At 47.1% G+C, this 24,679-nt stretch overlaps 1 protein-coding gene across 1 annotated transcript; it reads left to right on the top strand.

Annotated features, from left to right (window-relative positions):
* The first annotated feature begins 5,297 nt into the window (after nt 1-5,297).
* myom2a (myomesin 2a) lies at nt 5,298-24,659 on the top strand. Its single transcript, XM_076171722.1, is given in 36 exon segments — nt 5,298-5,338; nt 5,656-5,791; nt 6,494-6,648; nt 6,814-6,906; nt 8,393-8,481; nt 8,567-8,605; nt 8,923-9,087; nt 9,204-9,365; nt 9,718-9,859; nt 10,366-10,565; nt 10,653-10,706; nt 11,780-11,907; nt 12,555-12,741; nt 13,216-13,420; nt 13,744-13,865; nt 14,021-14,038; nt 14,296-14,483; nt 14,568-14,694; nt 15,157-15,335; nt 15,929-16,043; nt 16,177-16,336; nt 16,783-16,889; nt 17,145-17,189; nt 17,272-17,408; nt 17,550-17,694; nt 17,997-18,056; nt 18,661-18,728; nt 19,223-19,336; nt 19,945-20,032; nt 20,122-20,160; nt 20,725-20,830; nt 21,155-21,318; nt 21,535-21,571; nt 21,664-21,686; nt 22,727-22,782; nt 23,299-24,659. Coding segments are annotated over 36 exon segments (4,365 nt in total). The 3' UTR covers nt 23,770-24,659.
* The last annotated feature ends 20 nt before the right edge of the window (nt 24,660-24,679 follow it).

Here is a 24,679-nt window from a genome sequence, read left to right as displayed (position 1 = left end):
CATCTCTTTGGCTAATGGTAAACACCGCTGTTCACCGATTCTGTGCGGCTTACCTGCCTTCGCTATGCGGAGGCTGGGCACGATAAGAAGCCTCCTGCGCTTTAACCACAGGTGCACCACGGAACTGAATTGCGCATTTGGACTGCTTTAGTTCATCACGTCTACGTACACAAAACTCCACTGGTTTGTCTTTCAGCATTGTGTGTTTTGTTGTAAGATGCCGTTTGAGATGCGATTTCACGGACTCATCGCTGAGATCATCACCACATACACACACACACCCGTCCCGCTCCAGCTGAATCCCAGGTTGATATAACTCGGGTCATTTTTCCGTGTTGTTTTTCGCTTTTTGCAGCCAGTTACCGGTGCTGTGGACACTTCACACTACTTATGTTGCTGCTAACGTTTGCACCGTTCACCGTCGTTCAGGCTGTTCAAAATATCCTCCTCCTCATCCGCAGACTTCCTCCTTTTAGTTTCCCTCTGGAGCCACGACTTAAGTGGATTTGGACCGCTCATACTTTTTTCCCCACACAGTTAAGTTTACATTACATAACGATCATTTGGCAGACGCTTTTATCCAAAGCGACTTACAGTACATTACCACCCTTCGCAATTAAGGGGGGAGCAATTGAGGGTTCAGTGCCTTGCTCAGGGGCACCTCGGCAGGGGCACGAACCGGCGACCTTCCGGTTCCCAAGCGGAAGCTCTACCCACTGAGCTACTGCCTCCCGTTTAGCCTGTAACAGTCAGCTAATAGTTGACGTTTGCACGCAGCGCCACTATCGGTAAGGGGTAGTAGTGTGCCGTGTGCAAACATTTCGCATTTCAACTTTTTCATGGTTCAGTTTTTTTTTCTTCCGCCGCCTACCACCACGTACCACAGTTTGGGAATCACTGCTCTAAAGTTTCCAAACGATGGCGTCCTACTTCCTGTGACTGTTACGTGTGTGAAAGAAACTCACAGGAAACATCTGGAGTTTCGACTGGTTATCAAGTACAACCTCATGCACTAAACCAGCCTGGACTGGGCAACCTTCAAGTATTTGTTCAACCACAGCTCAGAGCCGCGCAGTGTTTGCGTCATCAGCTCAGGCAGGTCATGTTTGACGTTCAGTGCAGCTTCACCTAAATGGACACCAGAGGGCAGTGCTGAGCAGCTCATGCTGGATGTTTCTACACTGCAAGAATGTAACGTGACACACCACCATAATTGATTTCTGCGTCAGGATCGGTGCGCATGGTCGCCATGGCAACAAGCAACGCATGATTTGATTGTAGGGATGGGAGGAGGTTTGTTTGGAGCATCTCACTCATGTTAGGTTGATGATTAGTGATGATTATTTCTTGATCATTCTGATGATAACTGTCTGGATGTAAACACAAGGAGGCTCAGCAGGTGGAAAGTGCCGGGGCGGGAGCAGATGTCATTATTAGAATTCAGATGCATTAAAGACGAAGCTTTTACCACAGAGAAATTGGAACGTCCCTAGAATGAAGCTGTCAAGTATCGAGAATTTAAATCACGCAGCTGCGCCCCAGCAGGATCGTTTTAAGGTTCTCAACATTTGGTATCAAGTGTTTCCTCATGTGAGCCTGAGGCGTGCTTCTATCCACACCGCCACTTTCTCCTCAGAATTTTCTCAAAATCTCTCTTCTGCTTACATGTTGTCCTGCAGTGGGTCTTTCGCTTCAGGCTCATTTGGCTTAAGAGAGTAAGAATAGCAGCGCTGTGCTCTAAGGCGGTACGTGGCTGGGGTGTCGACGTGTGGCAGAACTTCATCCTTACGGTTAAAAATAGCCTTGACTGCTGGAGGCAAGTGTTGAGCCAAAGGAGGCCGGCTGTCTCAAGAAACCTAAAAAGGTCTCAGGGTGTAAGTGTGGGGAACGGCCAGGAGCTTTTCTCAAAACTTGCCACTGCTTTCCAAACATCTTTTCAGGTGAGCAACCAACTAACAATTCCTAATACCAAACCACATTTTCCTGGGAGCAGCAGGTGGACAATGGGAGGGTTTGGAAAAATGAAACACAATCGGGTGGAAAACTCGACAGTCTCACCAAACATTTTCCCTCAGGTTTTCAGGAGATCCTAACCCAATGACACAATGCAAACCTCTGATTTGAAAAATGTGTTTGCAGCTCTGGACGCACACTCTCCATCACCATAGTGCAGAATGAGTGAGAAAATTGGTCTAAATGCTATATATAGTCTAAAGTGCATCCATACATGGGGTGGAAGGGGATCAGCATGCCTCCGGTGAGGGGGGAATATTTTTGTTACCATCAGCAAGTGCTTCCCAAGCGGCATCAGGCTGGTCTGCCACCGCTTTGCGCTGTTTAAATCTCTTGGGGTAAGTCACTTCTCCTTATATTTTCAGATTTTCCCCGCTGGTTTTCATTTTGGGCTACAGACCGGGACGAGAATACAGCTGCGTTCAGACGTCAGGCGGCAGATCATCCGAGTCCTCTGCGGGCAAAAGACGAGCGTGGACTCTAACCGGCAGGCTCGTACTTTCCCCCGAGCTGTAGCTCCTCACATAGCAGTGAGTCGTGGGGGGGTCGCAGACCTTCTTTTCCCTAATGTGTGTCCATGAAAGAGTGCGAGCAGTGACGTAAAACAGTTCTTTGTGGAAAAGATTGATAACATGCAAGCCTGTGGATGTGTCAGTTTGTCTTCACACCATGTGGACTGAAGGACAAACATTGCAGTGTGTTTCTTTTCCATCAATCTCAAAGAATTGTGTCTAAATGAAGTGTTTTGTCTGCCGGGCTTTATCTCCTTAATGTCTCACACGGAGGGACAGGCAGACCTCTTCAGTCTATTCATAGCCGAGCTGTGCGAGGTTGTAAGGTGAAACATTCAAAGTGCTGAGGTCTGGCAATACGCTGGAACAGTCCCAGTCCCTCTGAAATGTTGGATCTTCATATATGTGAGACAAAGATCTGAATGGATATCAGCTGTGCTTCTTTTGTCACAGGGATGACACCAGAGGAGACACCGGTGTCTCCTCTGGTCTCCTGTATTGTCTCTGTGTTCACTGGTGACTGTAAACTGGTCTTTGGTTCTTGACCAGGTCTCCTCAAAGTGAACATGGCTCCCAAAGTCGTCACTTGGTATAAGCGGAATCGCGCGAGCCATGTCAAAACCGATTACGCGTCTCTTCACTCTCACCGTGTTACCAAGCAGCAGACAGTGAGGTACGAAGCTGCAAAGCTCCTGCTGCTTCCTGTAGAGCCGCAGGCTGCATAGAGGCGCTGCTTCTGCTGTAACACTTCACCTACACCGCTTTTACCTTTACAGACAGCTGTTTACTGTGTTTACTCACTAGTTCAGGTGGGAACGTGTGACACATTTTGCTCTTTTATTTAGCTGAGATGTAGTTTGACCAACAAACCAATGAAAGGGACAAATCATCATTTAAAGTGAAACACCTATGACTTTACAAAATTGAATCATTTTTGGGAAATTAACCTCCAAACTCGCTCTGTGTGTGTCTCAGTGTGTAGATGTTCTTCTTCTCCTCTTCAGGTCTGTAGGTATCTAATGGACCCTGATGGATCCATGATCAGGTGTCAGAGCCTCTAAAGCTCCTCTACATGAAGACAGAAGCTTAGATACAGACTAACATGTTGACCTCTGACCTTTGACCCTGAACCCTCTGCATGTTGTCCTGGATCACTATACTATAGTAACTCCCGGGTGCCTTCTCTCATCAGTTTGAATGAATGCTCTGCTGATACACATGCAGGGCGTCATGAGGACAAATAGTAGAAGAAGAACACAGACGAGGTTTTCATTTCCCAAAAGTCGCTTAATTTTGTAAAATAGTTGTGTGGGAGTTTGTGTCCAAATGTGAGGTTGCCGCCTATAGAAATGTTTCCTGTGAGACAAACCCATCCTGAACACACCTGGTTAGACACACACACACAAACACACACACACCAAACACAAGCTGCGTTAACATACACCCTTTGTGTTTGTGCTGTGATTCATGCAAAAATGCCAGTCAGATGTTTGCATGGAGAGAATGTATATCATGATATATATATATAAGGAAACACACTCAGAGATGAGGGAATGCATGCACAAATCGATTTTCAGTCACAACATCTACGCCTGTTAGAGACAGTAATGATGGATCAATGTGGTTTTCTTTTCGCAAATTCGCAAATTAAGAAATGCTAAAGGTACGGCGCTAAAGCGTTGTTAACTGAATGAAGTGCATGGCACGTATTCTGTGTGTAGCTCCGCCTGTGTTCTCCACGTCCTTCAGTTCGTACCTGTGCAGCCTCTACCCACAGATCATACTACAGATCATACACGTTAACACATTGTACCTGTTGATGAGCTCGTGCTATAGCAGGCCGCCATGTTGCCTTGTAGCCAATGGCTTATGTCAGAGGGCCACGCCTCTCCCCTGAACCTGACCTACATCTGACAGCAGCACGCAGAGCTGCGACCGGATCAGGAGGTCTCAATGACAGCAGAGATTCAAACTCATCTCTGGAATATTTGATGATCAAGTCAAGTCCATCTTTATTTTTACAGCCCGATATCATACAATGTCTCAGTTTTAGGTCCATGTCTCCACTAAACCAGTAAATGTTGGGGAACAATCGAATGGCAAACCTTTCAAACTGGATCTGGCTGCAGATGGGAGATGGGTGCCAGTCTGTCCACGTCTATGTCCAGGAATTCTTACAGATTTAGCTTCTAGTTTACGGTTCCCTGCAATTTGCAACTTCAGTGTGAATGAATGAAGTGTTCCCTCTCATTAAGCCTTGATGAAGGCAAAGAAAATGATGAAGGAAAAAGAAATTCAAGTTTCAATTTTCAATTTTCATTCCCACCCAAACAATGTTAATGTTGATAAAAAAAATATTCTTACATTAAAATGATTGAAGGATTACAGACAATTCTCATTAACACAAAATATTATTAAAACATTTTAAAGAAAATTGTAAAAATAAATTCTGCAAAGCTTTAAAAAAAAAGGAAAAAAAAGAGAAAAACTTTTGATGTAGCAGATCAAAATTGTCCGCCCTCAAGAATTTGAATTTCTTTTTCTTTTTCTTTTTTTTTTTTTTTACAGTTCAGGTGTTTTTGAAATTCAATTCAAGTTCAAGTTTTTTTTAATTCAATGAAAAGTCAAACTGTAAGCAGGACAGGAACATATTTGTGGCTGCATCTTGATACGTCCATCCTGAGTCTTGGTGTCATTTCTCTTTATTATCTGCTTCCTAACCATTGGCTCTTGGCCCGCAGGAAATCCATCTGCAAGTGCCAGGCCGAGGCTATGGCGGATCTAACCTACACCATCCCGGTGTTCCGGCAGAGGTCAGTTTGCGTGTGGGGCTATTTTAGGTGTAAGGGAACACCGACCCCCAGGCAGCGCAGCCACACAGCAGACTTCCTTAACTTCCTTACCTTTCCATTGAAGTCTTTTGGAATTCTTAGCGGCTTTGTGGAGGAGATGGTGGCTGTCACCTGGTGTGCCTATTAGAGTCGAGAGAAAAGTTCTCAGTGAAAACTTGGCACACAAGACTTGATCTTCTTAACTCAACATAATTGAAACCAAGCTTGTTGTTGACACTAAGCAAGACCTTTAAACTTCTCGTTGTTCTAAACTGGTTGATGTAACGGTTGTGTTGTAGGGCTGCTGAGGAGACTGAGGAGTACCAGCGAGTGACCTCAAATGTGGGGAAAGGTCTGGCTGTCATCCAGGAGGAGCTCCACAGGATTAGGATGTCCACCAAGATCCAAGTGGACAGTCTGTCTGTGCAGAGGGAGGTGAGTGACTGACGCTCTGGTCTGTCTCATTTGTTTGGTTGTTCTGTTGTCTCTTCTGGTGAATTTGCATGTGTACGTTTGAATACTTATGAATAAGAAGTATTTAACAAAGTCTTAATTAAAAATGAATGATGCAGGGATCCTTTTAGGTTACCTTGGTTACTTTCAAATGTGGTCTGGTGTGTTCAATGACACAGTTGATGGAATATCAGCAGTTATGCAGATGAGCCTCAACTGTCCACATGGCTCCAAACACACACGCCTGAGACCCTGCAGCCATGGGTTCATCCTGTCCAATGTTTGCAGCTTTTTACAGTTTCAATTAGGACAGCAAACCATGAGAGAGCATCTAATGTTGGTGTGTATGTGTACAGTAGATGAATGTCATATTTGTGAACTGGTTTGACTCTTCTAAGCCAAAGAACCATACAGATAAATACCTAATGACCTTAGAGATAAGATCTGGATCAATAACCTCTTGATTTATCTCGTTAAAACACAAACAAAGGAACAATAACTATCAACTAAGTTAAATTATTACAGAAACTACTTTGTCACACTTCCAAACATTACACAAAAAGTCTGCAACAGAGAGGAAATCGATCCTGACGGGACATTTTTATATAAATCACCATATAAATTACAATAAAAGATGAAACAAACTTAATTTTGTGTGTGTGTGTGTGTGTGTGTGATCTCCAGGTGCAGGACATGATGAGAAGGAAGCCAGAGATGTTGGATGAAATCCCCAGGATGCCAGACTTCCTGGTGGCCCTGAGGCCTCACACCGTGTGGGAGAAGATGCCGGTCAAACTCTTTTGCACTGTGCAGGGAAACCCCAGACCCGTCGTGAAATGGTTTGGAAATATGATGGACAGATACAATAACATATACATGAAAGAAACTACACGCAGTTACTTTTCATTTCCTTTCTCTTTCATTTGCTACCGGAGTGAGAGGAATTCATTTTCAAGTTGTGGTTGGTGTGAAGGTGTAACAGAGACGCTCTGACCCGTCTGCAGGTACAAAGGAGCCGCGCCCGTCAACCCAATGAGCGCCCCAGGAAAGTACAAGATCGAAAGCAAGTACGGAGTCCACAGCTTGATGATTAGCAGGTAAGAAACCACACACACACAGACACACAGACACACATACACACACACACACACAGAAAGAGAAGGAGACAGACACACAGACAGAGAAAGATTTTTTTGGGGGGTTACGTCTCTCTGTCTTTAAGAGTCCTCAGCTGTTCGAGTCAAAGAGCTGACGTCTGTGTCATTCAAGCCACAAACTCTCTCTCCCTCTCTCCCTCTCTCTCTGTCTCTCTCCCTCTGTCCCCCTCTCTCTCCCTCTCTCTCTGTCTCTCTCCCTCTGTCCCCCTCTCTCTCCCTCTCTCTCTCACACACACCTCTCTGTCTCTCTCCCTCTGTCCCCCTCTCTCTCCCTCTCTCTCTGTCTCTCTCCCTCTGCCCCCCTCTCTCCCTCCCTCTCTCTCTCACACACACCTCTCTGTCTCTCTCCCTCTGTCCCCCTCTCTCTCCCTCTCTCTCTGTCTCTCTCCCTCTGTCCCCCTCTCTCTCCCTCTCTCTCTCACACACACCTCTCTGTCCCCCTCTCTCTCCCTCTCTCTCTGTCTCTCTCCCTCTGTCCCCCTCTCTCCCTCCCTCTCTCTCTCACACACACCTCTCTGTCTCTCTCCCTCTGTCCCCCTCTCTCTCCCTCTCTCTCTGTCTCTCTCCCTCTGTCCCCTTCTCTCTCCCTCTCTCTCTGTCTCTCTCCCTCTGTCCCCCTCTCTCTCCCTCTCTCTCTGTCTCTCTCCCTCTGTCCCCCTCTCTCTCCCTCTCTCTCTCACACACACCTCTCTGTCTCTCTCCCTCTGTCCCCTTCTCTCTCCCTCTCTCTCTGTCTCTCTCCCTCTGTCCCCCTCTCTCCCTCCCTCTCTCCACCCTTCTGTCTCCAACTAAGCCCTCCCTTACATGTATGTGAACCTATTGAACGTCCTCATTCTTCATGAACATCAAGAACCTCCTCTTCCTCCTCCTCCTCTCTTTAAATAGCTGAAGGCTCCAGGTCACATTTCTTCCTTGTGTTCTCCCCCTCAGGCTCATGGGGGAGCTGCCCTCCCCCTCCTCCCTGTGAGGTCATTTCTTTCCACCAGTCTCTGCTGTAAGAACTGGGCGACCTTGAGACAAAGATATTTTGAATTTTTACGATAATATGGCACTATTTATGCGACCAAAGGGAGGGGAGAGAGATGTGAATGAATTTCATTGAAGAACAAACCTGATCCCTTAAATGTACATTAAACAGTCAATATTTTCTCTTAGGCTTGGATTTAAATAAGAATAAATATAAAAGGACATAAAACTCCAAAAATGTAAAAATGCAAGGCAGCCGCTCGTTACTTCTCTAAACGCGTAAATGAAGATCTGAACCAACATCTTGCAAAGCCAGCAGCGGCATTGTGGACCGGGACTCTCTAGCACCATGTGTTGTCTTGTTTGTATCGCCATTAAGCCATGAACTCTCACTAAACCCCAGTCTCCATTTGAACATGCACACACACACACACAAACACACTGGCTGCTTACTTTGCAGGTGTGTGGTGAGCGACACCGCGGAGTACACGGCCGTGGCTACCAACCAGCACGGAACGGCCACCAGCAAGGCTACAGTTACCGTGAAGAGTAAGTGTTTCCTGCTCTGTGTCCCGGAGACACAAGTCACCTGTCCCATCTCACTTTGGTAACCATGACTCTCTTCTCCTCATAGGACCATCAGGAGCAGCAGAGTCCTGCCAGCTTGGCCTAGGTGAGAGAGATTTTGCTTGGAATGAATCCCAGTTATGCTCAGTTCCACTTGATCAGGCTCTACAAATAGCAGTGTGATAAGAAGTGGAGTGTTTAAGAGAGCAAACAAGAGTAAACACTGGGGGGCATTCACAGAGGGACAGCGCCCACCTGAGACGGCAAATCAAAGTACAAACAAACTAACACACACACACACACACACACACCACCTGGCAGTATAAACAGTGGTTCAGTCTGTTCAGATGTCAGACCAACCAACCTCTCTTCATTCACCATTATGTGATTATTGATGATGTTACCTTGAGTTTTTCTGCTCAGTGCCCCATCTGACTGAGATCCATCCCAGTAAGCTAGAGGTCGCCCTGCTGGATCGCTTTGGAGTGACCTTTGGTGAGGAGGGCGGCTCGCTGAGCCTGGTGTGTACCATGGTGGTGGTCCCTGACCTCCCTAATGTACCACCGTACGCCCAGTGGTACAGAGACGGTAAGACATTCATCCATTCATCTCTGGATCTGGTTGAGATTTGGCGCCGTCATCACATCCCGTTTGATGTGTGAACAGCTCTCAGTCCTGCTGTCCTCCATCTTACCTGCCAACAGATAACCTGCTGAAGTCCAGCAAACTGGCGGAGATGTCGGTGAGCGGAGGTGCTGCATGTCTGACGCTGCCCCACCTGGCCAAAGACGACGAGGGCCTCTACACCCTCCGGATCTTCACCAAGGACGGCACCGCTGAGCACAGTGCCTACCTGTTTGTGGCAGGTATAAAGACAAAGACATGACAGCGAGTCGTGACCACACTAGAGTGAAGCAGCTGAGGGGCAATCTAGAGGGAGGATGAGGATCGTCTGTCATACCGGACATAATGTCAGTCAAGATCGTTCAGTAGGAAAATGCGACTGTATTTCCAACCAATGGAAGTATGAGGTGGAAGATCACGTTAAAATGAGTTGTTGACAGGGTAAAACCATCTCTCCACCAGTTAGAACATGTGGAGAACCATGAGGGAGGAATTTAAAACAGACAAAGAAACAAAACCATTTCTCACTTCTCTAATGCAGGTCTGCCTTCTCGCTCGCTTCCTTACTCACAACCTTGTATGCTTGTCTCCTAGATGCTGCACCCTCTACAGCCGGGGCCCCAGGTGCACCGATGAGTGTTAAAGCATTTGATATCAACTCGGACTACGTCCTGGTCGCCTGGAAACCCCCCAACACCACCAATGAGGCTGCAATCACTGGATACTTTGTGGATAGGTCAGTTCTGACAACGCTTTGGAGCGGAGCTGAAACACAGGAACCAGCGCAGGCCTCTGTAGTGTGATTACCAGCTGAGCAGAAACCACACATTTATACGTAGAATTCCCAACTCGTATCCTTTGAAGCCGTTCCCTTCAGGATGTATATGTGATTTGTATATGCGAGTGTCGGCTCTGTCAGGTCAACTCTGCTGCAGTAAAAGTTTGTGCCGTGTTGAGATTAAGATAAAGATTACTGTGACTTTAATTTAGCAACGTGACAGGCTGGGTTGACTTTATTTCAAATGAAAGGAAAGAAGTAAGAAATAGACGCAGTCTTGCTTGTGTACTGAGCAGTGATCACAATCAAACAATCAGGTTTAGACTCACAACATTACGGTTTGGTACGGCGCCTGTCGGGCCTAATCTGGATACAGATCAGATTTTAGCGGGAGGTGTAAATGTGAGCTGTGGTCACTGCAGATGGTGACCGTAAGCTTTGTCCTCTGTCCACCTGCCGTGTAGGTGTGAGGCCGGCAGCGACACCTGGGTCCAGTGCAACGACTCCCCCGTGAAGGTTTGCAAATACCCGGCGCACGGCCTCAGCTTGGGCCGCACCTACCACTTCCGGGTCAGGGCCGTCAACAGCGCAGGCACGAGCAGGCCGTCCCGCAAGTCGGACAAAGTGACAGCCGCCGACCCGGCCGAGAGCGAGAGGCTGCAAGGTAAAGAGGAAGGTAAATATCAAACACACGACGGAGCCGTGCGGACACTTCCTCACTGACAAACTGTGTTGTGGTTTCCTGCAACAGTGATTAAAATGGACGGAAAATATGGCGTAGTGATCAAGGCCGATGACCTGGAAGGTACAGTAGGATACCATCACTGTGCCGGTGACCTTCATCCTTTCCTAATCTCACCGGGAAAAGACTAACATCCCTCTTACCGAGCCATTCCAACCTTCATCATCATCATCATCATCATCACATTCACAGGTTGATGATGATGATGATATGTATGTTTGAAAACTACGACAACCACAGAAGAAAAAGAGTCCCAACAAAGTTTAGCTTCAAACATTCAGAAAATTTTTGGCCTTAAAGAAATTCAGAAAAGAGAAATGAAATATAGAACTTCTGACACACACACACACACACAAACACACACACACACACACACACACACAACCTGTTTCAGTCTGACATACAACTTTCATTTGTATACGTTTGTTCAGTTGATTAGTCATTTCATTTTATTGGCTGAGGCCCCTTTAAGAGCGCGTGGTTAACAGCACTTGTGCTCTGCTCTGATTTCTTCCAATGAAACAAAACCCTTCTCATTCTGCTCCACCTTGCTAACAGTTGCAGTGCGTTCTGGGTCTAACTCCGCCTCCATCTCACAAATTAGGTTAAATTTCCTCCTTTTAACCTGCAAAACCCATCAGTAAAGAATAAGTTGATGTCATTTTACAGATGAAGTTGTTGTGGAAGTCCCACAGTACTAAAATCTTATCTTTGTATGATTTCATATCACCAAACAGAGACAGAAATGTCTACAAACAAATTAAAGTAAAGTAAATAACAAAAAAAAACAACTAGAATCTACCGGAGAACAAAGATTCTTCAAAACAATCATCGGGTTTTGAATGCTCGTCATCAGATGATTGCGTTACGTTGAGTTGAGTCATTTCCAAATTACTGTGAGGGATTTGACAGAAACTTCCAAGAAAACAAGAAAATGAGTAGAACTGGAAAAATCCGTCCAGGAGCAGGGTTGATGATTTTTGAGCCAATATAAGTAGAAGTGTGTCTTAGTTTGACCCAGATTATATTCAGATCAAAGTATTGTGCAGTATTACTTAAACGTGGATGCAGTGGGACTTCTACAATGGCTGCCGCTCTGTGGGAGACACGCCTCAACCCGTTCACCCCTCATGCAGGCTACGTAACGATCCCGGGCGAGCCCACCGGCGTGCACGCCTCGGAGATTTGCAAATCGTATATCGTGCTGAGCTGGAAGCCTCCCAGCCCTCGCGGTCGAGCTCCGCTGTGGTACATCATCGAGAAGGTGTGTGTGGCTCGCGTCCGGTCCCGTCCGCGCAGCTCGCCGTTAAGTACTGAACTTATTAACCCTGTCAGGTCGGCCATTGTCATAAATCATGTAATACTGGGCTCATTCTGTCACTCCATAGAGCAGGTCTTTCAGGAGAGCCTGGGCTTTCAACCTAGAGCATTTAAAGTCCAAATCCTGTGATAATTGGGAAGTGAGCACACCAAACATCCATGTAACAATCCTGCAGGTTCAGACCTCATGAAGACTATGATCCTGTCAGCATGCCTTCCTGACCAGCCTGAGCTTGATACCCCCCAAAAACCAGCCACACAGAAAAGTGAACTAAAATTGATAAAATGCTGCCCCCTTGTGGCAGTGCTGTTTTATGCACTGCCACAAAGCAAGTTCCTGCACCTGTGACAGCAGCGGCTCTACTGGCTGAATGTTACAGGTGTCTTTACTTTCTTACAACATCCCTGTTTCTCTGCGTTAAAAGAAGGAGTGATGGAATGAGACGCGTTCACTCCGACCTGGCGTTCACAGGGTTAACGAGATTTTAGATGTTTATTTGCCTTCCTTGAAGTATTACATTCACACCTCCGGTATTTACATTGATGAGGTTCTTGCCGATGGCTCCTGTCCCCTCCCCCACTCTCCCACAGTGCTTAGCGGGCACGGGGGCGTGGCAGCAGATCAACACAGCCGTCACACTGCACGCCCCGCGTTACCCGGTTTTCGATTTGCAAGACGGGCAAAAGTACCAGTTCAGAGTGTTCTCCGTCAACATGCACGGCTCCAGCGAGGCCTCGGAGCCCACTGAGCCCATCGAGAAGGTGGATAAGGATGGTAAGAGCGCGATGTGGTGCAGAAAACAAAACACAATCATCATGTTGGGTTGTACCTTTTTGTTAAAAGTGAGAAAATGTATGTTTCAGGAGAGGAGCAGCCTGTTGGTACGTACACAAATGAAATGGTTTGACTCTTTAGAGACACACTGCTGTGTGATTGGTCTCACTCCTGTAACGCCACAACCTCAAATATCACTTTGGCTGCATTCACGCCACAGGAACATGTGAAGCCATGCTGCTTCTGTGTCATGACACTTGTGAACATGTATCCAGTCAAAGATGACATAGAAGTGTGTCCAGCTGACAGACTGCAGCAACCACCCAAGTCACGCTTCCGCTCTCCACAGAGGTCCACCCTAACGTCACAGCGGCTGTGAAATTATAAGCAACATGTGTTTTGACTTCCCACAATGCATCCTGTTGAAATGAAACCTATGACTAATGATGAGGACCTCTTACCTTGAGGTGGGTTCATTAACACCAGATGTGTCGGTGTGGTAAACAGGCGTCCCCTCTGCTCCCGGTCACGTCGTGGCGACCAGAAACACCAAATCGTCCGTGTTCGTGCAGTGGGATCCTCCCAAACAGCTGAGGAACCTTCTGGGGTATTACATCGACGCCCGCGCCGCCGGAGCCAAGCAGTGGTTCCCCTGCAATCACAAGCCCTTCAGACACACCAGGTAGGTACTCACCACGAGGTCACAGGTCAGCTTAGGGAACCATGTGGGAACGGTTGTATAATGGAATCATTTATCAAATAAATACTAAATTCAATTTATATATATATGATTGCTGATCTGTCAATGTGTCAAGTTATCCATTTTGAACTGAATCCTTTAGTTTTGTGGGATTTTTTGATGTTTATTTATTTTTAGGTCTCAAAAAATTGTAGCGAGTAAAAGTCTCCGATGGTGGATTGCTGTTGTGTGTGTGTGTGTGTACGTTGTAAGGCCCCATGTCTGCGTGCTGTGTTTAATTGAAAGAACAAATGACTTCCTGTCAGGTTTGTGGTCCACGGTCTGATCCCAGGGGAGACGTACGTGTTCCGTGTCCAAGCCGCCAACTTGTGCGGCCTCAGCGAGGAATCTCAGGAGTCTTCTCCTATCGCCGTGGAGCCGGCCCTCGGTAAGAACCCACCAATCACAAAAACTCCTGTTACTGTACCATGTCAAATATAAAGGAAGTGCTCCTCATGAAGAACAACCAGATCACTGCAGAATCATGGTTTGTCTTCAGTTTGTCTTGACGTTACGTTTGCCTTGTTTCATGGTTCTGTCTAGGTGGGGGGGTAGAGTATGGTAGGTACAGTAAACTGATTTCCCTCCTCATCCTCTTCCACCACCCTCACGTTGCTGTGTGTTGAAATCACACACATTCACTCTGTGTTCTGTACAACAAAGCACTTCTGTGAACACACAAGTACCTAAAAGTACCAAAGTGCCAGATTTATCTTCTGATCAAAGTTCTTCTAACACACTGCTCCTAACAACACAGAACGATAGTGAGCTGACTGTCTAAAGGGTGAATGTACATTAAATGTCCACGTGTGACGCAGCGAGCCCCAGCGCTCCGTACGGCATCACCATGCTTAGCTGCGACGGCTCCTCCATGACTTTGGCCTGGAAGAGTCCCAAACACTGCGGCGGCTCCAAGGTCAACGCTTATTACATCGACAAGCGCGATGCCGACACTTTGGACTGGAAGGAGGTCAACTTGGCCGCCGTGACGGAGAGGATCTGCACGGTGAGTGGCGCCCGTGTGGCCGAGGCGTTCATGCAAGAGTTGCACTAATACGCGACGCCTCAAGTGTTTTCTTGGTGACTTCAGGTCGACGGTCTGACGGAGGGAACCTTCTACGAGTTCAAGGTTCAGGCCGGTAACCTGGCCGGTGTGGGCGTGGCCTCAGCTCCCAGTGCACCCATAAAATGCGAAGCCTGGACCATGGAAGAGCCGGGTAGGGAATTCCCCGCCTCCACAGGCAGTGCGGCTCACAGCAGCCATCTGACTTTAGGCTTTAGAAGGCTTGAGCATTTGTTTGAAACACTTGTTTGAACTACTTACTGGATTTGCTGCACTGCTGTTATCCTAGATGTCTTCTTTCTGCTTTAGTGTCCACTTGACACTAACGTATGCATCAACTTAGTTACACAATATTTAGTACTGTATTTCAGTAAACTTCTAGGTCCTAGGTCCAGACACTTCTATTCCAGGCTCCTCCCAGAGAGCCTGTTGAAGTGTTGTTTAGCAAGACACCTAAGTGCTCCTGGTGTGCAGGTTGCGTCCTTGCATGTATAAACCTACATCAGTGTGTGAGTGGACAGAACATGACAGTCCAAGTATTCACATAGTTGTACAGTGAGGTTGTGCTGTATTAAAGTACTCTCTTTCATCTTGCTCGTGTGCTTTTGACCTCCAGGCCCAGCCTACGACCTGAGCTTCAGTGAGGTCAGAGGTCACTCTCTGGTGATTCTGTGGAAAGCCCCCGTGTACACTGGGGCCGGCGCCGTCACCGGCTACTTTGTGGACATGGCCAAGAAGGGTTCATCAGAGTTTGTCACCCTGAATCAGGAAGCCACCGCCCACCGCTACCTGCAGGTGAGACCATCTGCCTGGAAGGGGCACTGTGCTCCATATGTGTTGCTATATTGCTAATCCAAATTCCCAAAACTCCACAACGTCTTAATGGTCCCATTATAATATATAAATATATATAAACTAAGTAGTACCTGTCCATACAGTGACTAAAGGCAGTGCAATGTCTGGAATCAATAGGTTGCCACCATTCAAGTGCAAAGGCGCGTTGCATAACTGCAGCATGAGGGAAGCGTGCCTGATGAATGAGGACACACACGCTGAGGTGGCTCATGACAGGCTTGGGTGGCCTAATCAGGCTTTATTAATAATTTGTCTTCAGTAATCAGTAATCATGTGACGGTAGGGAATCACACAGCAACATCTCCTAGCAACTGCCTGGTCCCCTCGCATTACCGAAGAGCGGATTCCCAGATAATCCAACATGTCTTCGTTGTTTACCAGAGTAGAGACCCTGTGTGTGTGTGTGTGTGTGTGTGTGTGTGTGTGTGCGCGTGTGTGTGTGTGTGTGTGTGTGTGTGTGTGTGTGTGTGTGTGTGTGTGTGTGCGTGCCTGCTGCATGTGTAAAGTAAATGTGTTTTCCTGCCGTCATGCAGGTGAGCGGGCTGGAAGAAGGCCAATCCTACGTGTTCAGAGTCCGTGCTGTCAACGCTAAAGGGGTTGGAAAACCTTCCCAGGCCTCTGAGCCGGTCTGTGCCAAGGCTCTGCCAGGTACAAACAAACCACTGCTACCCGCTCACCGCTAACGCCTGATTTGCTATTCACAGAGCCAAAAGGGGAAATGGTTCTAGAAAGTTTGTGGTGGAATATTTCCTTGTTGCTTGATAGTCTCTGGTGTTCACAGGCACTAAGGAGATTGCCTGCGGCGTGGACGAGGTGACCGGAGACGTCTTCCTGTCCCTCGAGGCCTGCGAGATTTCTGAGACGTCGAAGTTTGTGTGGTCTAAGAACTACAAAGCTGTCAGTGACTGCCCAAGGGTTTCTGTCACAGCCTCAGGCAGAACGTAAGTGTCCTCCCCCCTCCTCGCTGCACCACAAACACACCGCGGAGGCCTCAGGCGGAGAACCGAGGTTACAGATGATTTCCCCGCCAAGCTACAAAACATACAAACAGCATGTTCCACCTCAAGGCTCTGACAGGAACAAACAAAGCATGTGTGTCACCAAAGCTTCAGATCTCCACTCGACAGCGTTTTAAAGGAACACAAGTCATAAGCTGAAGAAGAGAGCAAAAGTTTGTTTGCTTTTACCTGCAAGTTGAGGATTCCCATTGTGCTGAAAGTCACGGAGAGTCTGTGGGAAACATCCAGCGTCACTCGAGTCCAACTTTACATTCTCTTCAGTAGAGCACAGCCGTTCTAGCAGGAAATAAGGAAACTTGACGGAATTTATTTGGTGCAAACACATGCAGGGACACAACAAAGTAAGATGGTTTGCTTTGATCTTGCAGCTCCAGACTGACTTTCACCAACCCAGATAAGGACGACCTGGGCAGATACTCTGTGGTCGTCACGGACACTGATGGAGTCTCTGCCAGCCACACTCTGACCGAGGACGGTATGTAACACAAGTCCACTCTCTCCTTCCTCATGGTGTAGGCTGCATCCTTGGACTGTGGTGTTCCAGGACTGCCGACATCTCAGACGCTCGACTATATGATACAGAATATAAATTGCGTGTTAAACATTGCAAAAAGAAATATTTAGCATCGAGTGCATAATGTTTGAATCAATGTGTTCCTCATTGTTCTGTTTATATTGAAGCAAAAATAAGGTTGACTTCCCTTTAAATGTTTGTGTTGTTGTTCTGCAGCCCTGAACACCATGCTGGAGCTCAGCTACGCCATCAGACATCCAGGTAAGACTTAAAGCCAAACCCACACTGAGGCCGGCCAGAATGAATAGGGCTCTAATCTTTGCTCCTCTTCGTCTTGGCCCAGTCGTTCCCCTGAAGCACGGTCTGAACTATGAGATTTTGGAGAAAGGTCACGTGCGTTTCTGGCTGCAGGCCGTCAAACTCTCCCCGTCCGTGTCCTACAGGTTCATTGTCAACGACAAGGAGGTCAAGAGCGGTGAGGTGAGGTCGCAAGGAGTGCAAAGTCATTCATCAGTCTGATTTAGTAGACAGGAAAACAGTTTGACATTGATGAAGCCTCGTTTCTACTGAGGGCCGGTGACTCTATGTAAAGCTTTTCTACGTCTCCTGTCTCTCTGTCAGGGATGTAAGATCAGCCATGACGTGAACTCTGGAGTCATCCAGATGACCGTGGACCTCTTCACCAGGGCCAACGAGGGAACCTACACCGTCCAGATCAACGATGGCAAAGCCAAGACCCAGAGCTCGCTGGTCCTGGTCGGAGACGGTGAGGATCTCTTTTCGTGACTGGTTGATACGTTTCAGCGCTGTAATGTTTATCATGTTCATCACATCAGAGTCTGTGCTGTAGCACGCTGAAGGAAACGGGGGGGCGTAAGTCTGAAACATTATGAATTCAATCTGTTGGTGAGAATTTATTAATATTTGATGTACGTTCAGATGTCCTCCTGGTTTTAAAGTGACCGCAGGGCCTTCATGCATGAACACATGATTTCTGTGACCAAAGCAGACGGGTGTGGCGGCTGCATTTCAGGGTTAAAATGTATGTCTGCTCGTTTCCTCCTCCAGTGTTCAAGGCTGCTCTGAAGGAGGCGGAGTTCCAGAGGAAGGAGCACATCAGGAAGCAAGGTACACATACATACATTAGTATATATACTGTAGGGCCGGGGGGGGGGGGGCACGTCAACTTCATCGGGTTTGTTTTGTTACGTTTCTTTGTTTTCAAACGGTGCAAACAAAATCTAATAATTGAAATGATCGTATAGTGTTTTGTGTGTTTTTTTCATTTGGCATTTGCATAGGGTGCGTCACATCTGATTCTGATGTGATCATGGTGAAGTTACAGGAGACATGAAGGGAATCTTGAATGAGGTCACAGTTTTTGATGACATCTTGAGTGATTTCACAGTTGACTGGCACGCGACTTTGAGAACAAGTCTCCACTCCAGCCAGGTCCCGGTTACCTCACGTTAACGCTGCTTCATGGGGTGAAGAGGCTGAAAATCAGGGGGAGGATGTTACAGGAGGGGGTTGGCAAGAGGCCGGGGGTCAGGGGTCAAGGGGGTGAAGAGAATGGGCTAGTTCCTCAGCCTGTGTGCAGCTCTACACAGCCTGTCTGAGGAAATGAAGGAACGCCCCAAAAGGGTGCCTCTGGTGGTGATGAGTTAACATCTGTGTTGCACAGGTTCTATAAGGGAAACTGATTGATTTGATTGCATTTTCTTGTGTTTAGGTCCTCATTTCTCTGAGTATTTGTACTTCACGGTGTCGGAGGATTGTACTGTCATGCTCGCCTGCAAGGTAAAGGCAAATATATTCCTTCCTTCTAACCTGATTACTAAGAGACCCCGATCATTAAATGCATACATATTATGTGCTGTATATACTTTGTTTAATAGTTAAAATATATATTATATATATAATGTATACATGTATAATATATATTTATATTATATATATGTATAATATATGAAGTAATATGTTTTGAGTGAAATGAATGAACGCTGTAAAGCCAATCTGTCTTTGTTTCGTCACCTAAGAGTTTTACTTTATATAAACGCAGCAGCTTGCTTTCTCGAGGATTTCTGTTAACTCGTGTCTGCTCTTGTCGACTTGATTAAAGGTCAGAATCTGACTTTGCGGCAGGTTTCGTCCACATGTTTCTGCATGTTATGACGGCTAAATGATGAAGAAACTAAGCCTGCTGGCGTTTAAGCCTTCACACATTGTGCGTCTTTTGTTTCTTTCCCCACTCTGTTATTATAACTAATCACCGGCTGTGGTTTCTGTCTCAGGTTGCCAACATAAAGAAGGAGACGACTTTCCATTGGTTCAAGGAAGATGACGAGATCGTTCCTGTGACTCCTCCCAGTGTGATGTCTGGCGCCTGTGCTCTGCCCATCCCTCTGGTAACCTTTCACGCTGCAGCTCTAAGCTGACAGCACGGCTACTGTACGTCAGTGATTTATAAACAATGATGATGTTGTCGTAAATCGTATTCCCGTGCAAATCTTTCATACATGCAATTCATGAGGAAAGTATCATAACACATTTTAGTCCTGGACAAATCACTACTCAGGAGATGCAGCGATCTGATCCACACAGGCACAGACAGTGGATGGGTCATGGGGGGACATGGGGTCATTTCCATCCCCTCCTGCTCCTCTGACCACATCTCTTGGGTTTTCCAGGAGACGCTGGCCTCAAATTTATTTTTTTTATTTTTTTATTTTTTTAAATTTAAAGTTTCGGCCTCTAACGCTGCAGACACACGCAGGATTTACATTTGGAAATGGAAATGCTGTCTGGTGATGGTGGTAAAAACAGAAACGCTACGGAGACTGGACGCATAAACTGATGACATCATGCTTGCGTGCTTTGCGTTAAGCCTCAGCTTGAGTTTCCGTGTAGGCCACTGTTCCAATCGTGTCTCAAGTCTCCAGGTTTTCCGACTCACTTCTTCAGACACCAATGGTCCACTTTGCTGTGTGTTTGTGACTGCGCTCCCTCTTCTCAGTTCTCCAGGAAAGACCAGGGCGTCTACAAAGCCGTGCTGAGCGACGACAGAGGAAAGGACTCGTCTGTGTTTGACATTTCAGGCAAAGGTTTGACCTCTCGTTTCAGACAGCAGAAGTTTCCGCTCGCTGTCATGTTTATCATCGTCGTTAATCAGATCTGTGTCCTTCTCTCGCAGTGTTTGATGACATCGTCAACGCTATCGCCCAAATCGCTGGTAGGTGTGAAGTACATCGTCACAAACTACTGTGTCTGCTTGTATCAATCAGAAAGTGTCCGATAACATCCAGACAATCGGCTCCTCTCCATCCAAAATGATCACTGTCGAGTAGCCCTTGAGCAAGGCAGAGAAAAAGAACCTGCTTGTTTTATTTATTTTAGATTTGAGGTCCAAGTGACTCTGTGTGTGTTCCTCAGTCAGTTGTGTCAATGTGTCGATGTTTGTGCTTCTCTTCAGGTCTGTAGGTCTTTGAATGGACCCTCTGACCTTTGACCTCGAACCCTCTGTATGTTATACATGCAAGATGTGGTTAGGACAAACAGTAGAAGAAGAGCAGAGATGAGGGGAGGTGTTAGCCTCATTACATCATCGCACAGTTCACTGAGTGAATCCAGGAGATACACTGAGCTTTTATTGTGGAGGGCAGAACTTCTATCTTTGTGCTGTAGAAGAGACAACAACATGAATCCATAACAGTCCATTAGAGACCTACAGAGCTAAAGAGTGATGTGTGTGACACTGATGATGGTGTGTGTGTGTGTGTGTGTGTGCTCCTCTCAGGGGCCTCTGCCTCTGAGCTGGTGCTGCAGTGCACTCCAGAGGGCATCAGGCTGCAGTGCTACATGAGCTACTACACAGAGGAGATGAAGACCGTATGGAAACACAGGTACACACACACACACACACACAGGTACACACACACCAGAAACCTGGCCGCCATCCAAGTGATTCTTGGTGCATCAAAATATTTGTCATATAGCTGATGGAAACTGAATTATGGGTCATGTTTTGCAAAAGTCGAGCCTTAGGGCACACATTTTGTGTCGACGCTTTATATGTTGTGAAAATTAGCCACTGCAATGAGAAATCTATAAACATAATGCAGCATGACGTGAGACTCTCATTATGAAGCTACAGAGATCCCGTGTTGTTGTAGCACAGCACATCCACGTGATCTTCATGACTTAAAGCTGCGTGCTGAACCCTGCAGGGACAGTAAGATCGCCTCCTCTGAGAAGATGAGGATCGGTGGCACCTCAGAGATGGCCTGGATGCAGATCTGTGACCCCTCTGACAAAGAGAAAGGTCACTACTCCATCGAGATCTGTGACGGCGTCAAGACCCACACCCGATCCTTTGACCTCTCAGGACAAGGTAACACGGAACAAAGCCAAGAGCCAAGACCTTTAGAGTGCAAACACCAGGAAATTACAGCTGCAACTACTCAGTCAATGCTAGATACACACACACACACACACACACATCCGCACACACACACACAGACACACACACTCACACACATTTAGGAAAAGACAAACAGAAGCTGTTTTCTCTGCTGTATTTCCTCTCATTTATTCTTTCATGTTCCAGCTTACACTGATGCCTATGAGGAATATCTGAGACTGAAGTAAGTCACACAGTAATATTACTACATTACTTTAATTACTTTTACTTTCTGTTGAGAATGATATTAATCACATCAACCCTTCTGTTTTGTAGGGCAGCTGCATTTGCAGAGAAGAGTGAGTACACACACGTTTGTTCTTATTCTCTTGAATGTCAAAGCAACATACCAGCAGACCTGCAGCCCTACAGGTGTGACGCATCGTGACGGATTCCATTGCAGTTGCAGGCACGAGGTAGCAGCTCGAAACACGTCCGACCTGCAGCCACTCAATCCCAAACCGTCTTGTCTGTACAACTCCAGTTACCTCATGACGATGTTTGAGTGTTGTCCATCACGAGAGACGCCTCACAATGAAGTCAAAGTATGAAGAACTGTACATTTTTGCAGCGAGAGGTGAAGTCCTCCCTCATGGCCTTTTTGTCTTTTGAAGCGTTGAGCCTCCTGGAGTCGGGGGGCCGACCTGTTTGCTGCATCTTGATTCTCCTAAAGATAGAATGTGGCTTTGCCCGACACACATACTTTCCTCAGTGACGTCTGACTTGACCTGCATTCAGACGCTTGTAAGCTCGATTTTGTGTCAGTCTGCGGTGGAGGCGGAGCCACAGATGTCAGATGAATATAACGCTCACTGAACTGCCAGTGTTTGCCAGTATGGCTTTGTCTCGACTGGTGCCCAGGGGAAACTCCTTCCATGAAATGAGGTATATTTGATTTGAAATGATGATCCTCAATCTCTCCTCCCGAGAAACTCTCAAACATCACAACTTCAACGGATTCTCTGACATTTTTGTAAATACAAACTATTTCCGGGTGACACGGCGGTGTCTCACAGCAAGAAGGTTGCGGGTACGAGCCCGGGGCCTTTCTGTGTGGAGTCTGCGTGTGTTCTCTCCAGGTACTCTGGCTTCCTCCCACAGTCCAAAGACATGCAGGACAGTTCATTAGGTGATTCTAAATTGTCTGAGTGGTTGTTTGTGTCTATGCGCCCTGCGATGAACTGGCGCCCTCGCCCGTTGACAGCTGGGATCGGCTCCAGCTAAAACCCTGAGACCCCTTAGAGGATAAGTGGTTACAGACAATGGATGGATGGACAAAGTATTCCCTGCGGCAGGTTGAATATTGGCATAAAACAATGTTTGTTATTTTGTTTTCCAGACCGTGGCAGAGTGGTCGGTGGCCTGCCTGACGTGGTCACTATTATGGAAGAGAAGGTGAGGCCTTTTAAGTACACATCCTGTTACAAATGTACACATCTGCTAGGTCACATTTTTACACAAACATTTCAAGCATTTTGTTCACAACATGGCGGATGGTCAGTGGTAAGCTGGCTGGCAAGACGAGGACTCGCGCTGACGCCAGATTCTTCTTCAGGAGCTCAGTGGAGTTTGGTCCAGGGCTGGATGATGTCACCTGAAATCCAGATTGAATTTGGCCGGAACAGCTCAGTTTAGAATCCCATAATCCAGGACTGCTACGTGGATTTATACTGAGTCACATGACACTTAGTGATATTATTATGTATTATTGCATGATACTATGAGAGAAGCTGGCATGAGCCTGTGACCTGTGACCTGTGATGGCACATTTACCTCAGTCGTGATTAGTGTCACTTTAACAATGATCAATCCATCAGAACACTTTACTGATGCTGCTGGCGTCAATAACCAACTTAGTAAAAGAAGAATAAGAATACATTTTGACTCAAGTTGACCTATGACCCTCTCCAGTCCCTGAGCCTGACCTGCACCGTGTGGGGCGAGCCGACCCCAGAGGTCACCTGGTTCAAGAACGAGCAGGAAGTGGCCTCCTGTGAGCACACAAAGGTCATGTTTGACGGCGGCAAGTTTGCCAGCCTGGTGATCAACAAAGTCACTCCGGACGACTCGGGCAAGTACAGCATCAACGTAAGAAACAAGTACGGCGGCGAGTTCGTCGAGATCACCGTCAGCGTCTACAAGCACGGCGAGCAGATCCCCGAGCCCAAACTGGGACAGCCCAAGACGCCCGTCGCCACGCCCGCCTCCACGCCCGTGCCGCCCAAATCCCCAGCTCCCGCCTCCAAGACCCCCACACCCACCCCCTCTAAGGCCCAAACTCCAACACCGCTCTCCAAGTCCCCGACTCCAACCCCATCTCGCGGCATGAAGTCACCCACCCCGCCCAGATTCATGAAGTCTCCCACCCCACCAAGGAAGTAAACGATACCTGGGGGGAATGTTGCAGCTAGCAGCGCCAAATTATAGCATGAGTGTGAAACCGTGAGCTGTTACTAAGGTTCTAGTCAGATGTAGTCAGTGTCGCTCGCTCTGGGCCGTATTCAGAGTTGGCGACTTTAGTCAAAAGATCTGTGGGGGATGTTAAACGTCTTCCCATCATTACAACCAGCGTCTCTTATAGAACCGTTTCCTGTGTGTTTACAAAAACAGAAAATATACGCCGACGATCACTAAACAACAGCGTCTCCGTCTGTGATGTAGGAGTGATCAGAGATGTAGCTAACAAAAACAGCAGTAGAAATATGTAATGTGTAGTCAAACTTGTCCAGCTCACTTCAGGAGTTACACAGAGAGAGGACCGTAACCATGGAACCCTCAGGTGCCTCTGAAGCATCTCAACTCTGAGCACCGCCCTCTCACGCCGCTAACTTGTCCCTAGAGATTCTTCCTGTCACAGCCTCGTTATTTGGTTCTGACCTATTACTTTTCTCGGGTAAACCTACATACATGTGGCGTCCTGCTCAGATATCGTGTTTCATCTCACTGCTGCTGTCAATGAGAAATAACTTTAAAGAGAGAACAGACCAGGGTAGATTTTGGGTTCTGTGTTTTGAGAAGAGTTGCACCTTCCACTGTGAAAGACAGTGGGATGCCCGTGTGCGTTTGTTTGTGTATGTTAAAATGGACGGCGAGGGAGTTTGGCGAGGGAGGCACACAGCTGCTGGTGTCTGATAGCAACACCAGTCCTCAGCAAATGTATGGATGTTTCTGTTCTGAAGATGAAGTCAGTCAGATGATGTCAACGTCAGCTTCCTGCCCTGGTCGCAGCGCTGAGAGGCCCCCCCCCCCACACACACACACACCTCCCCCCAACGCTTTGTGATGGCAATAA

This window comes from Genypterus blacodes, unplaced genomic scaffold (genome assembly GCF_046128005.1).
Source record: "Genypterus blacodes isolate CSIRO-AG114 ecotype Tasmania unplaced genomic scaffold, CSIRO-AGI_Gbla_v1 ptg000267l_1, whole genome shotgun sequence".
Classification (NCBI taxonomy): domain Eukaryota; kingdom Metazoa; phylum Chordata; class Actinopteri; order Ophidiiformes; family Ophidiidae; genus Genypterus; species Genypterus blacodes.
This window is presented reverse-complemented; position numbering and strand designations above follow the sequence as displayed.